This window comes from Mytilus galloprovincialis, chromosome 2 (assembly GCF_965363235.1).
Source record: "Mytilus galloprovincialis chromosome 2, xbMytGall1.hap1.1, whole genome shotgun sequence".
NCBI classification, from domain to species: domain Eukaryota; kingdom Metazoa; phylum Mollusca; class Bivalvia; order Mytilida; family Mytilidae; genus Mytilus; species Mytilus galloprovincialis.
This window is the reverse complement of record NC_134839.1, coordinates 87,395,933-87,412,267: the sequence shown is the minus strand read 5'-3', so window position 1 is coordinate 87,412,267 and position 16,335 is coordinate 87,395,933. Positions and strand designations below refer to the sequence as shown.

Genomic DNA, 16,335 nt, shown 5'->3' with positions numbered 1-16,335 from the left:
AACATTTGTATAAAATATGTCATGCACTAAAGATAAAAGACAGAAGAAACAAAATTAGGTGCCAGTTGCGGACATAGAACTGTCTGTATTTCATCGACAGTAGGATTTTTTTATCAATGAGATAGAACGTGTATTCAACGGATTTTTTTTAGTTTGAGTTTTTGCAATGTATCAATGCTCATTGAATGCTTTCAATCCCGTTTTCAAAAGTATCGCTTTGAAAGAATGTAGCAATACTCATTAAATGCTTTCAATCCAGTTTTCAAAAGTATCGCTTTGAAAGAATAATATAAGGGGAAACATACAGTTGTTGGCATGACACGGGTTATGATCTTCTCATATATATTTCATGATGGTATAATTTTAAACCCCTAACAGGAGGGATTGTGCCTGATATTCATATGATGAAGACATAATCTTAAAATTAGTTTAATTGACGTAGGAGCTGGCATTTCAGTAACTGCTAGTAGTTTGTTGTTATTTATGTATTATTGTCATTTTGTTTATTTTCTTTTGTTTCATATTCTGACATCGAACTCGGACTTTACTTCTCTTAAACAGAGTTTTACTGTGCGAACTCTTGTGAGTTTGTTTTTTCTACATTGGTTAAAGGTATAGGGGAGGGTGGAGATTTCAAAAACATGTTTAATCCCGCCACAATTTTGCGCCTGTCCCAATGCAGGAGCCTCTGGCCTTTGTTAGTCTGGTATGATTTTTAATTTTAGTTTGTGTATAATTCAGAGTTTAGTATGACGTCCATTATCACTGAACTAGTATACATATATATATAGTTGTATAGGGGCCAGCTGAAGGACGCCTCCAGGTGCGGGAGTTACTCGCTACATTGAAGACCTATTGGTGGCCATCGGCTGTTGTCTGCTCTATGGTCGGGTTGTTGTCGCTTTGACACATTCCCCATTTCCATTCTCATTTAATGATTAAAGGTAAAGCAATAGGCATGCATGCTCTCCACATAATACTACACGGAATACTTTAGGATTGAGCGTTACGAATCAAACCAAGATTCATATATCCAGAATAGTACAAGAAAGATCTGCTCACCCGTCCGGTGCACATGAGATCACCCCCATGTTTTGATGGGGTTCGTGTTGCTTAGTCTTTCGTTTTCTATGTTGTGTCATGTGTACTATTATTTGTCAGCGTGTCTTTTTATTTTTAGCCATGACGTTGTCAGTTTGACTGTCCCTCTGGTATGTCCCTCTAGTATCTCTCGTCCCTCTTTTACCGAACATCTAATACCTACTAATGCGAGTTGAAACTTTTTTTATGGGGTAAAAAAAAAACATACAATAATATATATCAACTGTAATGTTTTTTTAATTTTCAAAATTGATATCGGAACAATGACTTTAAAGCTTTAAGTCGTATACTTCATAACAAAATTATTTTATCTTTTCTCTTTTAGTTTATTGCTAGTATTTTCCGACGAAAAAGTGTATATATGCATATGATGTTCAATATTTCTAACGGTTAGTCTCCATTTTACATTTAGCTATTACATGTATATTATAACTGAACTGAACAAGCATATTTGTCATCCAAAGTATTTGGTGATAGTTGATTTTTTTTTTATTGATGTTTGTTAGTCAAGTACATTTTAGACGTTCTTTCCACTATGCAAGCGCAATCGAAAAAATCAAGATTACGTTCACATTTGATTCCAAGTTTCATTTCATATGCATTTGGGGAAAACAAAGGATTACTAGTAATACTTTTTTTTAGGAATGAAATCAAATTTCTCTACCACTGAATAAATATTTATTAACTTTAACACATACGATGGGTATTAATTACTAAAGATTATTGAATGTTTTAAAAGAAATCATTACAATTTCTAATTAACTAGCATCTAAAGCCAACTACTTGTTTATTCAGTCCCGCTGTGTAATCAAGTATCTACAAAGGGCAATGATATCCACGTGTCCAACTTACAGAATACACAAATATCCATTTCTTGATTGTTGTTTTAAATCTGTGGTAAATTAAACTTCTACAAATATGCTTTAGCTGTTGAAATATCAAAGAGAATTTTGCACGATGAGGAGAAATATTTTGACAAAAGTTTGTTTATAAAATTGGTAATGTAAATGTTTTCATACCACTGCCGACCTCACGCTGCTGATAATTACAGCAGGTTAATCTGTTTTGTATATAGAACGAGATATCACCTTTTAAAAAGCACCAACAGTTTGACGATACATTTTAGCAATCAAAAATATTTTGAAAGAAAGAACAAATTAACGACCGATATTGGAGAATATTTTGTCGTATCACTAGTAATATGTTGCTGAAATATAGCACTGTTCACATAACTATTTTACTTGTAAGAAAACGATGTTCAAGATCAGTTTTCTGTCGATTCGCAATGTACTGTGTATTAAAATTCGCATCGTTACGATCCTTTGAAATATTTAATGACCATCAACACTTTATAAAGACGAAACAACAAAAAACCAACTCCATATGGCATTTACAAATTTCCGATTCTTTCTCCCAGGTGACAACATTTTCAGTTACTAGTTCGAATCACATATAATTAACTTAACACATATATCCGAAGAAACAAAAACTTTTAATTTGGTTAATGTTAATTTCTTTGATTTTTTTAGTCGTTTTTTTTGGTGAAACAAAAGTCAAAGTTATATTTTTCTGATGAAACAAAGGCAAAATGACGAATATACCGAACTCCGAGAAAAATTCAAAACGGAAAGTCCCTTATCAAATAGCAAAATTAAAAGCTCAAACACGTTGAACAAATGGATAACAACTGTAATATTCCAGACTTGGTACAGGGAATTTTCTTATGTAGTAAATGGTTGATTAAACCTGGTTTTATGGCTAGCTAAACCTCTAATTTGTAAAACAGTCGCATAAAATTCCATTATATTGACAACGATGCGTGAAAAAAACAAACAGACATAATAGGTAAAATGTCAAACATAGGAGTAAAGCAGTCAACATTCTGTGTTATAATCTTTATCATCAGAAAAACAAACATAAATATATAAAAGAAACACTCAAAGGCATATATAAAGACAAAGCACATTAGCAAAATTTGAAAGATAGATACAAAAAAATACCATAGATTATACACAATGACGAGATGTACAAGTACCCGGCCACGTCAAAGAGATATCGCAAAAAAAAAAATAGACTAAACAGTAAAATAATATTCACAAAGACAAATAAAAGAATACTATGTAACACGTCATTCAGATGATAAACAACGCCAATATCCAGAATCTATATCAAAAAGGTCTTGGTACCGTCTGATTAATTCATCTTTTTAGAAGAAAAAAAAATGACTAGACGTTCTTAAACATACCCCTGGATAATCAAACATTCTGATGCATTACATTTGTTTAGTCACTTGTTTTGTTTTGAGTGCACATATTAAACATATCATGTACTTAACTATAGATTTAAGAAGATGTGACATGAGTACCAAAAGAGACAACTCTCCATTCAAGTCCCAATTTGTAAAAGTAACTATGGCCACTTCATGAATTTTATATAACTCTTTGTTTTTTAAATAAATAAAAACGTTAAGGATAAGGTATGATAAATCGTTTTTGGGGATCTTGATTTTAGAAATTCAGTGAGTTATGTATACATGAAGACAAGATTAGATAAATTGTCAGACTGCCGTCCTAATTCTTGAATTTTCTTAACAGCTACAAACTTTGTATCGAATGCAGACCTGTAAATTTGTATGGCAAAAAGAGTCATTCAACTTGTCATAATTACTAAAAAAAGCACCAGCATTAACATAAAAGATATTTCTACAAGATACATTTCAACCTTTTAAAAAAAAACTCTAAATAATCCAAAAGACGAGATCCAAAAAGTGAATCTCAGCCCTGATGCATGGGTCAACTCTAAGTGTAAGCACTACCCGACCCAAGTGATGATATATCGTCTTGGAAAGCTAACAAACAATTAAAAAAAATAGGAACTTGACAAATATAGTACGCACAATGGTGGAATATTTCAACAATGTATTCAGTGAACACTAAGAAATCTAAATTGACAGTAATTGTTTCTATCTATTTATTTATTTCACATAGGAATCTATAATGGTTTACTTTTATAAATTGTTATTTGGATGGAGAGTTGTCTCATTGGCAATCACACTACATCTTCCTATATCTATCTACTGACGAATAACAATTATTCATTAAAGAAATATTTTTTGACATATGAAGGGAAGAGAAGCACGTATATTGAGATACTGTATTATGTTTGGGTATGTCTGGACTATACGATTAAAAAAACATACATTTATTAACCACAATCGATATCGTTTTTCATTTAAGTATAAGATTATCATTGTCTAAACTATTGCTATATGATTACCCTTGTACATGTTAATATAGGTTAATATGGTAAATGATAGTATATTAGTTATAAAATTACTTAAGTAATAATTAAAAATTCATTTCCATTTTCTTTGTCTTCAAAGGAACTGCATATTTTTTTTAGCCCGACATATCACGATGAGTGCACGCAGCTACGTGACATTGAACACTAAGTTGACCTTTGGTTAACGCATTTGGTTTTTTTTTGCTTAACATACATGCTATTTTGGTTTGGATGGCTTGGGGTGGTGTTTGAACGAGGAATATTTATTTTCTCACTTTGCGCCTCTAACTTACTTTTTTATTTTTGTATATATTTAGTATCTCTGTGCATTAACATAGGCAAACTATATTCATTTACTTTAACTGTTGGTTTTTTGTTTTGCAATATTCCTATGCTTTTTATTTACTCCTTACCAGGATTGAATATTTATTTCCAAAAATCCTGCTGTCCCCCTTTCTAAATTTGAAATGACTGCTGTTTGACATTTGATTTCAAAACATCAACACAGCTACGACTATACAATGTATCACAAGAACCATCAAATAAATGTTCATGTCACTTTTTACTTTGATCATGTGCAAATCGCTTGCGTTCTTTTGATTCTTCGAAAATTTGTCTTTCTCAGTCATGATTAAAAGACTTGTCACAAAAAAACATCAGCGAAGGAGTCAGACAAATGCACAAAAATGTAGCAGCAAAAAGAAAATATAAATGACGCGTAAAGCAGACTCGTGATTGCAGGGTGTTTATCATGTTAGTAATGATCCCGAACTGTGTAAATTAAAACAACTAATTGCAAGGAATCATAAACAAACAGTTAAACTCTTAATAGCTACATTAAAGGTTTCTATAGTAGAACGACGCACTTCAGTTAGGGGTAATTTATTTTCAATAAAGAGAACTCCAGCCACAAAAGTTCTTTGTAATTGTAAGAGTTAAAAACTGGACACTCCGGGGAGTCTGTACCGCTTGCGTTGCATTTCTGCAGATCACTGGCTTAAGCCTCGGTCACACCTCTCTGGATAGCTCGAACGGACGGATAAAATGTCCGTTGAACGTCCGTTAGGCGTCCGTTTTGTACGGTACTCGTCCGTTTCGTTTCCGTTTTGTATCCGTTACGTGTCCGTTATACATCCTTTGGAGGTCTGGAAGATAAATTCACCAACGGACTTCTACTGGACGTTTAACGGATAAAACGTATGTTGAACGGATGAGAAACGGATAAATGCCAATTGAAAATTTCAGAAATGCCAATTATTGGTATGTCAGATTTCTTAAGGTTCATGAATTCTTGTTATTCATAATCGATCTTAGAGTATAGGCACGTCAACACAATCAAGCAGTTCTTATTCAGACAAGACACTGCCCTTTGGCGGAATTTTGAAGAACAAACCAAAACCAGTTACACAGAAACATTTTGAATATTTATGCGATTTACATGTATCATTATTGTCGCCTTTGATTTTTCCGTATATCTTGTTCATCCGTTTTATGCGGTACTCGTCCGTTAGATGTACGTTCGACATCCATTCTGTCCGGTACGTGTCCGTTTCTCGTACGTTGCATATCCGGTGTGTGCGTTATGCATCCGTTACATGTCCGTTTTATTCGGTCAGTACATCATCGGACTCCCAACGGATAACAATTTTGTCAACGGACAACTTTTATTTTCATCGGTTAGGCGTCCGTTCGTGCTATCCGGTAAGGTGTGACCGAGGCTTAAAGTAGTTAATAAAGGTAAATTAAAATAATCAGTCCGACAGTAGTATGTTTACCAGTATTTTCACAATGAGTTCTCTAGTGTCAGGCTATTTAAAATGATAAATATATGTACCCGACACATTTGTGATTATTCACGTTTTGCTGGTCTTTGGACAAAACTTTATACTATAACCAATAATCATAATGCAAACCTAATTGTTTGAGAACCCTTAGCCTAGGGTTGACTAAAATATAGAAGTATGGACTTCCTTTGGCTTTATCCAACTTGCAATAAACGCTATGCCAACGAAGGGCGTCCGTTTGACTTTTCGGATGTATAAATACGCAGCCACGTCCGGTCGGAAAACAGGAACATTCAAACCGAGGCATTGTGTTTTGAGAGAGTACTGAGATCTCTGCGGGCTATAGAACCGCTTGAATCAATTGTTTGATGGTCCGTATGTTTAATCTTAAAGGCAAAATTTCTGCCATTATTCAATACATCTTTTTCAGTGATAGTCTAAATTTCCCGCTCTTTATACCTGTCTATACCACTGAACATGACATTTCCTATTGCTAACTTGTTCCGGTCCTGAATATGAATGTGTATGACATAAACTTATCATTAGCTTCAGATAATTAGTTATTAGATGACAATAGGCTTAGCTTACAGTGAATCTTTCACAATTTGAACAAGGTTAGGTAACAGCTTTTAAAATGTATACTTGAAACAACCAACTTTCTTATAAAGAGAAAGGAAGCAAAATGACCCATTCGTTTTGTAGAAATTTCAATTTCTATATAAGTAGACGTCAGATATTTTACTTACACAAATATTTACACCCGACATTGTACACCAGCAAATATTCGATACATATTAATTACAAGATGGTATTGAATGACTTAAAGTAAATCATTAGGTTTTCTAATTAACGCTGCTCAAAAGCCGACTGTTTGTTTATTTAGAATCCCAAAGTAATCAGTAGGGCAGCAAGGTGCAACGATATCCATGTGTCCGGCTTACTAAATACACAATTTCCATTTCATGCTTGTTGTTTTAGTCGGTACTAAATTAAGCTTCCGCTGAAATATTTCTATGTTGTTGAAATATCAAAGAATAGAATATGCTATTGGAAACATCACGGGCAAACGTTTGTTTTTGTTATACTGGTAGAGTAAAGATTTCTTATACATACCGCTGATAATTTACTAAATATCCACACCAAATAGCAAATCAGAAATCGGTTAGTACCTTTACTAAATACCAAATGCTTACAATGAAAATATTAATATTGAATAAGTCTTTCCATATATCAAAGCACAAGCTTTACACGAGATATAAATTTCAAAATACGGGAGAAATTAAACAATTATGTACAAAAATGTATCCGAAATCTTAATTTTCTGATGTATTGTTTTTACACATGAAATCGATAATATTTGAAAATGATTGATACTTTATATAAATCATATATATATTCATGACTGAAGTGATGGAATTACAATTTTCGGATTTCACATTTGATAACTTATTTTTAAAAATCATGGAACAAAAAGTTTTCCTGTACACAAAGGTGTGCTGAAGGAATGAATAAATTTAAGAGTCAATATTTTTGCCTGTGAAATTGTCTTGCTAATCATTTTTGATTATTTAAGTTTAAGTTTAATGAATGATAGATAGTATGCTAGAAAATATAAGTATTAGAAATTTTTAACTTCTTTGCCAATTTTTATTTTATTTCAAAAATATGATTTTAAAACAAAGTATAACAAGCGTGGTATTCAAATACTGACTGTACGAAATTTCTGATATTTTGAAAGTTCGACCTGAACGAAAATTAAATGACAGAATTTTAGAAAATGAAACATTAAAAGTTAAATCTAAGATATGCTGACAGATATATGAAAAGAAAACTGCATTACTGTTTTCATTAATATGCTGCATTACAAAAAAGATATATTTACAGTCAATCAAACTATTAGAGTTATCTCCCCCTTAAACGCGGTCTTTAATAAAGTTTGGAATCAATAAACACATTTTATGCATTTGATTATTTTAAATATAATATCGTAATAATTTCAAATGAAAAAGCTCACCAATAAATCGTATTTATGCACATTTTTTTTTTAAATTAATTACAAATATCCAATATTTTGCGGTTATTTTGGTATTACAGCATAATCCCATATTTCATCTATTCAAAATTATACGCTTTACATGCATAAAGGTGCACGTGCAAGATCATTTATCATTCATGTTTTTTAAGTCGCTTTTATAAGAAAGATGAGGGTGAATTTATAAATAAAGTATAAAATGTGTTATATTCATCTTGAACTATAAGTTGATAAAGGGATTTTCTGAATAATTTTACAAAAACTTATATCCTTAAATTAAGTATGATACTAAATGTGAAAACGTTAGCAACCTAGTCACGAAAAAAAAGTAACAAATGACCTCAATTGTCGAGTGTTTGCTAAACAGTTGACAAATTTTGTGGTAAGATTCTGAAATGTAACCAAGTTTGTTTACCCAGTAACAAGCTCTAATGTGAAAGTGTGACCACTGTATACTTAAAGAGTATATACGATACTGATGTTTAGTACCAAACATTCATATTTAGCAAAGGAGATGGTGGCCAAATAATCACACATAACGATATTTTGATAGCCTATTATTGTTAAACAAATTCTTTAAACTTTTGGTTATTTAAAAACAAAAACAATGTTCCCAATTGTATATATATTTACACGGAAGTACGCCCCTTGTATACCCATGACAACCCCTGTTTTTATTGTACATTCTAAAGGATGTACTTTACGAAACAACCTGAAGATAAGAATTTATTATAGTTGTTAACGAACTCATACCAACTGAGTGCACGTTTTACATCTAGGGCAAATCGTCTAACATTGAATTGAAAAGTCTGAATTCAGTTAATATGGTGTATAGGAAATTAGTCTCCAAAACAGAAAAAGATAAGAACAATCTGCTTTAGCCAAAAAAAATAAAAAGTTTCCAATGCAGTGCGAGTATATAGTTTCTGTATAGACCATTGTAAAGCAGAACATAGAGTAAAACCAACACTATACTAAACACGCTGTTATAACTGCCACTATATATAAAAATGATAATACATTGGTAAATAGAATGGGTGACATTAACTATTTTCCCCTTTCACTTTTATGGTGACAGAAAGCCATCAACAGAAAAAAGCATTTAACAGATGTATTTATAGTATGTAAAAGGCAATTAAACATTTCAATAAAATTTTGACCTTTGTACAAAAAACAAGAATTATTTCACAGAAACAACACAAAAGACTGGTATATCTACATGTACTTTACACCGTATTATAAATATAAAATTTACGGTAACATTGAACATATAATCTCCTGCAACCAAAACTGAATTTTCAAAAAAATTTAAATAATAAGTATAAAGGCACGGCATCAAAGCTCTGTGTCTTTGCTTTAAGATTTTTAAAATAACACAATGCCCTATTTCTTAACAGTAAACAAAAATAGAGTGAACATCAAAAGATGTATGGCTCAAAATTTCAATACAGGTGATATTGGATACAATTTTATGCATTTTTCACACAATAGGAATAATAAAGACTTTCATTTCCAAAAGCAAAATAGTTCTGATAATTAAAGTAAAGTATATATATCATTGTTTTCCCTAATTCAAATTGATTCATGTTGGTTACGATGGCTTTCGTAAATGTTTCGTAAAAACATGGACATGGAGGAATAACTATCAAAATTGTCTACAAAAGTAATGGCAATAGCGAGTATTCAATGTTTGATGTCATAATGTTTAAATACATGATTGTCGAAAAATCTTTAAACGTTATAAAACCTTTTCCGACCCCCCCCCCCCCCCCCCCCCCACGCCCATGCAAGTGAAGCAAATAAAGGGTTGCAGATTAAATCTATTACATTTGATATTGGAAAAGGGTGTGATAACATATTTTGTTATTCTTATACTTCTTCTTAGATATATCTTAATAACAATCACTTCAATAGACATATCTTGGTCCTAAAACCGCTTTCATTAAACTGGCTATACACTGCCCTTCTCTAACAGATACTCTTAAAAGTCGTAACATTGTTTGGTAAAGATGTAATATATCTATACAAAATCAAGGCAAAAAAAACCATATGCTATAGGAAAATAAAAAATGCGGTGTGGTAATTATAAAACATAACGGAAATCTATAGATGCAGAGGATAAATGTATATTTCATTTTTAAACGAAGTGATTGCTAGATGCAATTCCAAGAAAATTACCAATATATTTTACGGCTTAATATTTAAACAAAATCGTGTCTTTGGAATAAACCATGAGTAAACTTATTTGCTAGACACTAAGACACTTCAAATCTATAAATGTAAAACAAAATTGCAATATTTTATACGTGTTGATGAAAAAAAAATATCACTGGTAAAATTGTAAAAAATACTTTGAAGGCCCGTACTTTGAATTTTGTTATCTGTATAGCATAAATATCTTAAAACAATATGTCGGACCTTCTACATATATATTTAATACACTTATCAGTAAGAAACATTTAAGGCAGGTACACCATAATTACTAACTTATGTATGTTTCTATAGGAAATACTTAAGCTTTTACATAATTTAGGGTATTGCTAACGTTCCCTTACAGGGTTAAAAATCACTATTCAATGAAACCGTTTAGAATTTGAATATCAAACTGTCTTGATTAGTTCTTTAATGGATTTAAACGATATACATGTATTCGTAAATCAAAGTGTCGTTCAGAACTACACATTGATACCAAGGACTGAGTATTATATATTGTAGATTGCATCTGTTTGTAAAGTTTCGCAACTTGGAGATTCGACCAAGAACCTAAACAGAATACGTAACTGAAGGATATGCATTGCTTCAGGTCAAACTAATTTGTGTCCTTCTTAGTCAACTTTTTTACGATTAATAAAAAAGTCAAAATGTTTTTCAAAGTTTCATTTTTGCCATTTATAATTTAGTTACGAAATTAGACACAATGATGCTATAATTCGTTATTGATAGAATTACTTTATTTGAAAATGAGATTGGTTAGGAAAATTGACCGCTTGCGTTCAAAATTCTCAACAACTGTACATTTTATCACACGGAAAACTTTTTTTTTAACAATTTACGGTAGCTATAACGTATAACTAATATTTGTTGCATTTTTTCATAAATTGCACAGAATCAATGTCTACTTAAATAGAATTTTACACATTAAAAAGGTATCCCTTGTATCTAAGTAATAAAACTGGGCCTGTATGCATTGATATCTTTTATTGTGTTCGAGGGGATATTCATGTAAGACATATTTTGGAATAGTTGTATAATTATTATATAATAAAATATTTTATTTTGAATAATTGTTCGTTACTTTGGTTCTTATGCTTCTTACAATTTAAATTCTGTCTTGAATAGCTAATAATCACATAGCATAATACATGATCATTTAAATAATAGGCGTTAACAAAATATTATTAAGCTCCTCCCATATGTTGACATAGAATCACGTGTAGTCAAAAGTGATAGTTCCTAATGATTATTTATTTACACATTCCATAAAATGATACCCGCCAGTTAATCGCACTTCATTATAAGATATAATGCATGCTGATCCTATCATATTTGTACACCAGTGAATGAAAACCGTTTGGAAAGTGAATTAGATTTTTCTGATTGGAATTATTTTGAATATTATTGAACTTTTACATTTTACATTTTAAATGTTGATGAACAGGGAAATTACTGACAACAAACAGTCAATGTGTTCTGAAAGTAATAGAAATTTGTGGGAAAACGAAAGTGAAGATGAAGATATTGACATTGAAGATATACCGGGATCTCCCGGCCAGTCCGAATATGATTCTTCTCACAATTCGTCTTTTGAGCATTCGACTCCTGAAACGTTTAACGAAGACGGTATAAATGAAAATGGAAAGCAAACCGATTCTGAAAGTGTGACAGAAAACAGTAGTACAGGACATAAGAAACGATCGAATCTCGTAAAACCGCCATACTCATATATTGCTTTAATAACTATGGCAGTTCTTCAGTCACCTAGGAAAAGATTGACCCTCTCGGGGATTTGTGAATTTATTATGGGACGATTTCCGTACTACAGAGAAAAGTTTCCAGCATGGCAAAACAGCATTCGCCATAATTTATCTTTAAATGACTGTTTTATAAAAATCCCAAGAGAACCCGGAAATCCCGGTAAAGGAAATTACTGGAGCCTAGATCCTCGCTCAGAAGATATGTTTGATAACGGAAGCTTTCTCAGGAGACGGAAACGATTTAAACGTCCGTCATTAGAGATGATGCAGCAATCAACAGCATTTGCTCATTCTCCGTATTTTCATCATCATCACCACCACGGATTATTCTCGCCACACGCACCACATCCGTCAGTAATTGAAACAGGTATACCATATCCGTATCTGTCACCAATGATGACACCACATCATCACCTTTTACAGCAGGAGGTCACCACAAGAACTCCGCTACCTCCCATATCATTACCAGTAAGGGAGAGAGGACATTCACCGTCTCCCAAGGTAATAAATTCTAGTCCGCCAGCAACTAAAGCAGACTTTTCGATTGACAAAATAATTGGTAATACGGAAACGCAGAAAGCGCAGAAAGTGCCGACAACATCCTCATTTAGACCTCCATTATCGGGACTTCCCCATATGTCATCGATACCACAGTTGAGGCAAGGTGACAATGACATTTCTAAACTAAACAACGCAACCTACCTGGCACAACTTCAAGCTGCACTAACACAAATGAACTCAATAGACATTGAAAAGTATAGAAAATATCTACAAATATATGGTATGAATGGATGGCCCGTGTAATGTTAAAATACTTCTAATTCTATGTTATATATTTATTTATTATCAGTTCATGTAAGTACTGTTTATTTATCGTTGTGTTTCATTCCGTTATTGAATGTGTTGTTAATCAGCTAACGACCAAAGAGACTTCAGGGACATATTTCATGTAATTACCTTTTATTGGAAATTATATGTCATAAAGGGTAATGAAAATAAACGTTTTTGTTTTTTCTTCTTCTTTATATATTGTTACCGACACTGTATTCTTCCTTCAGTATATAAGAATTCGTACAAAATGACTATAGAGGTTTCGCCAGTTTTTTTGGGAAACAATGGCAATTTATTGTTAAAAATATGAATACAACGATACAAATCAACGACACACACGCACAACACGGGTCAATTTAAGGTTATTAACCACAACACACACAAGCATATTTAGGATAACAAATGTCTTTAACAATATACAAATGCTTGTACGAAATGTGATTTTTATTATCTTTAAATATGATGATGATGTTGAGGACAATAACTTGAACTACTAAAATCATAATATTTATTTAGTGATTTGTAAAGTGTGGAACTTTTACACAAGAAATATCAGTATGGAATAAAAAGCTGTAGATACATTTTTCTTACAAAACTGATAATATTTTAGCTGAACATTTCTTGCATACATAAAGAAAAACACAAAAACATATCTTCTTTAAACTTTTGGATTTGGATTAGGTCATATTACCAAATCCAACGTTTCTTTTAAATATAACTGCTATGTTAAATTAATCCAAGTTAAACTTGAACAATTCAATGAAAATATTTTGAAAAGGTACTAATTATTATGTAAAAGTGGTTTATAATAATTTAAAAATATAAATCTGATTTTGATAAATTCATAAATTCAATCGTATTAAAGTTTCTTTCAATTGAAAATTATTGTGAAAGGTGTCTTTATAAGTAAACAAATAGTCAGCGATTGTAAATCTTCATAATCAGCTTAGATAAATCAGATCATACGGTAAGCCTAATGTTATCTTATTTACTTGTTTTATTACGATTCTATGTTAAAATATGAAGTAAAATTGAATGAAATCTAAGCATCAACACATCAGAAATTAATATGAAATAAAAATTGTAAACGAAGAATGAAATTTATCAGTTATCTTAAAAGTATAAAAAACGACTGGCTGAATTTGATAAAAACGAAAACATTGTAATTTTTGTAACAATATATTATGGTTATTAAATTATATTGTTGAACTTGTACTGCTTCTTCCAGTGAAAAACTGGCCTATTAATGTCGATATATCTATTGTTTTATCTTTTTTTTTTAAACTATTCTCTGTTCGATTTAAAACATTTTTTTTTATTATTCAAATTTTCTATCGCTGAATATATTTGCGGTAGAGTACAAACACGAATCTCACGCAACGTTAAGATGTGTGATAAGTAAGAAAGACAATAACTTTAAGAGGATTTGAATTAAACACTTTATTGCACAATTATTATCCGTTTAAGGATTAACCAGATTTAAAATTTAACTTTTTATAAAAATTAATCTCTTTATGAATATGTTAAATAAATAATTTTGATTGCTTAATTCTATCATGATAATTATTAAACTAATAAGTCTTTATTATATACTACTAAGTCTTTCAATTAAACACAACTGTAAAGATTAATGTACTGAATTGGAAGATCCATGATATAATAATAATATAAACTCGATTATATATAACTGGGTAACATGAGATTTTTGAATAACTAATATGTATAGACTGGGTTAATAATTCTTTTATTTTTTTTTTATGGAAAGCCGCTTAGTGGAATGATATAACAAAACAACAATAATATAACAAAACAACAATAATATAACAAAACAATAACCAAATTAATAACCAATGAAAATGAAATACCAAAGTCATACAAGTAATTTTTTTCTGCAACGGAAAGTTTATAGAAGAGAGGCGAAATGTACCAGAGGGGCATTCAAACTCATAAGTCGAACATAAACTGGACATGGCTAAAACGAAAAAGACCAACTGACAAACAAAAGTACACTCAACACAACATTAAAAACTAAAGACTGGGCAACACGAACTCCACCAAAAACTTCAAAATTTTTAACAGGGTATGATAGAATGACATGAAAAAATGATATAAAAACAGAAATTCATCACAATAAGAAATGTCGATTCAAGCCTCAGTATACCCATTTGAATTGTATATATATATATATATAAATAAATTAAAATCACAAAAATACTGAACTCCGGACAACATCAAAAGCCCAAACACATCAAACGAATGGACAACACCATGGCTCAGTTTCAGATGTTCAGCATTGGTTTGTTGCATGATTGACTTTGTTCGTATATCTGTTTTTTGGTATTGAATTGTCTGAGCGTATATTGAATTAGTAAGAAGTATCTTTGCATATATATATAAAACACACGAATATGATGTCAAAAGATCTGTTTGAAGTATAGGTTAATAATCCTACTATATATATATACAAGGAAATGTCTTCCTAAAACCAGCGTAAAACAATAACACGAAGTAACTGTTTGTATATATAGTTACATTGATAAACAAGGTTAACCTTGCAGACTTTCTGAAATTACCAGTATTAAAGAATATCATCAACATATATAATATCCAAAGTCTTCTTAGGTATGATTTTCGTATGCCGTGCTCAAATTTAAACAGGCAATAATTCGAAATTGAACCAAACAAAAACTAATCTAGCAAACAGAAGAAAATAAGAAAAGGATGTTTAATTGCCAAAGAGAAAACTATCTTAGGTACCACTGAAATGGCGAACATGCAAACAACTATACATATTACCGAATGTCCTTCAACAATGAACAAACCATTTTGAGAATATCGATTTATGAACAAAGGTATAAGCTAAAACAACTTGTAATAGACAATTCAACCAGCGACAAGTATCATGAGTAGAAAAATAAAGGATGCAGGGTATCATTCATGACAGTCCATACAGCAACAAAAAAAAAAAGAAACAGCGCTATGCCTACATACATACATCTTAAACATCTTACTTTGTATAACAGCATTTAAAATTTACATCTGATTGTTTATTAGAAAGAGGCAAACAAGCGACGTATGTATATGTGACAGTGCCATTCAAGTTAAAACACAGTACAGAGTAAAAGATTGAAATTAAAGTACACAGTAAACATATACTTTACATTGTATTAGTAAAATAAAACTGAATTTTCTGTATTTAGTCATGATAAATGTTTTTTGTAGGTCGGATGAAAAGCTATTTCAGCGGAACAACTCATTCTTTTTGAATTTTCATGATGTCCTATGATACCTTTTAATGCTCGAACTTTTTGCAAAATTATATCAAAAGAAA

At 31.2% G+C, this 16,335-nt stretch overlaps 1 protein-coding gene across 1 annotated transcript; it reads left to right on the top strand.

Moving 5' to 3' along the window:
• The first annotated feature begins 11,701 nt into the window (after nucleotides 1–11,701).
• On the top strand, nucleotides 11,702–13,173 carry LOC143064725 (forkhead box protein D3-A-like). The gene has a single exon (XM_076237777.1). The coding sequence runs from the start codon at nucleotides 11,844–11,846 to the stop codon at nucleotides 12,975–12,977; it is 1,134 nt and encodes a 377-aa protein (XP_076093892.1). The 5' UTR covers nucleotides 11,702–11,843; the 3' UTR covers nucleotides 12,978–13,173.
• The last annotated feature ends 3,162 nt before the right edge of the window (nucleotides 13,174–16,335 follow it).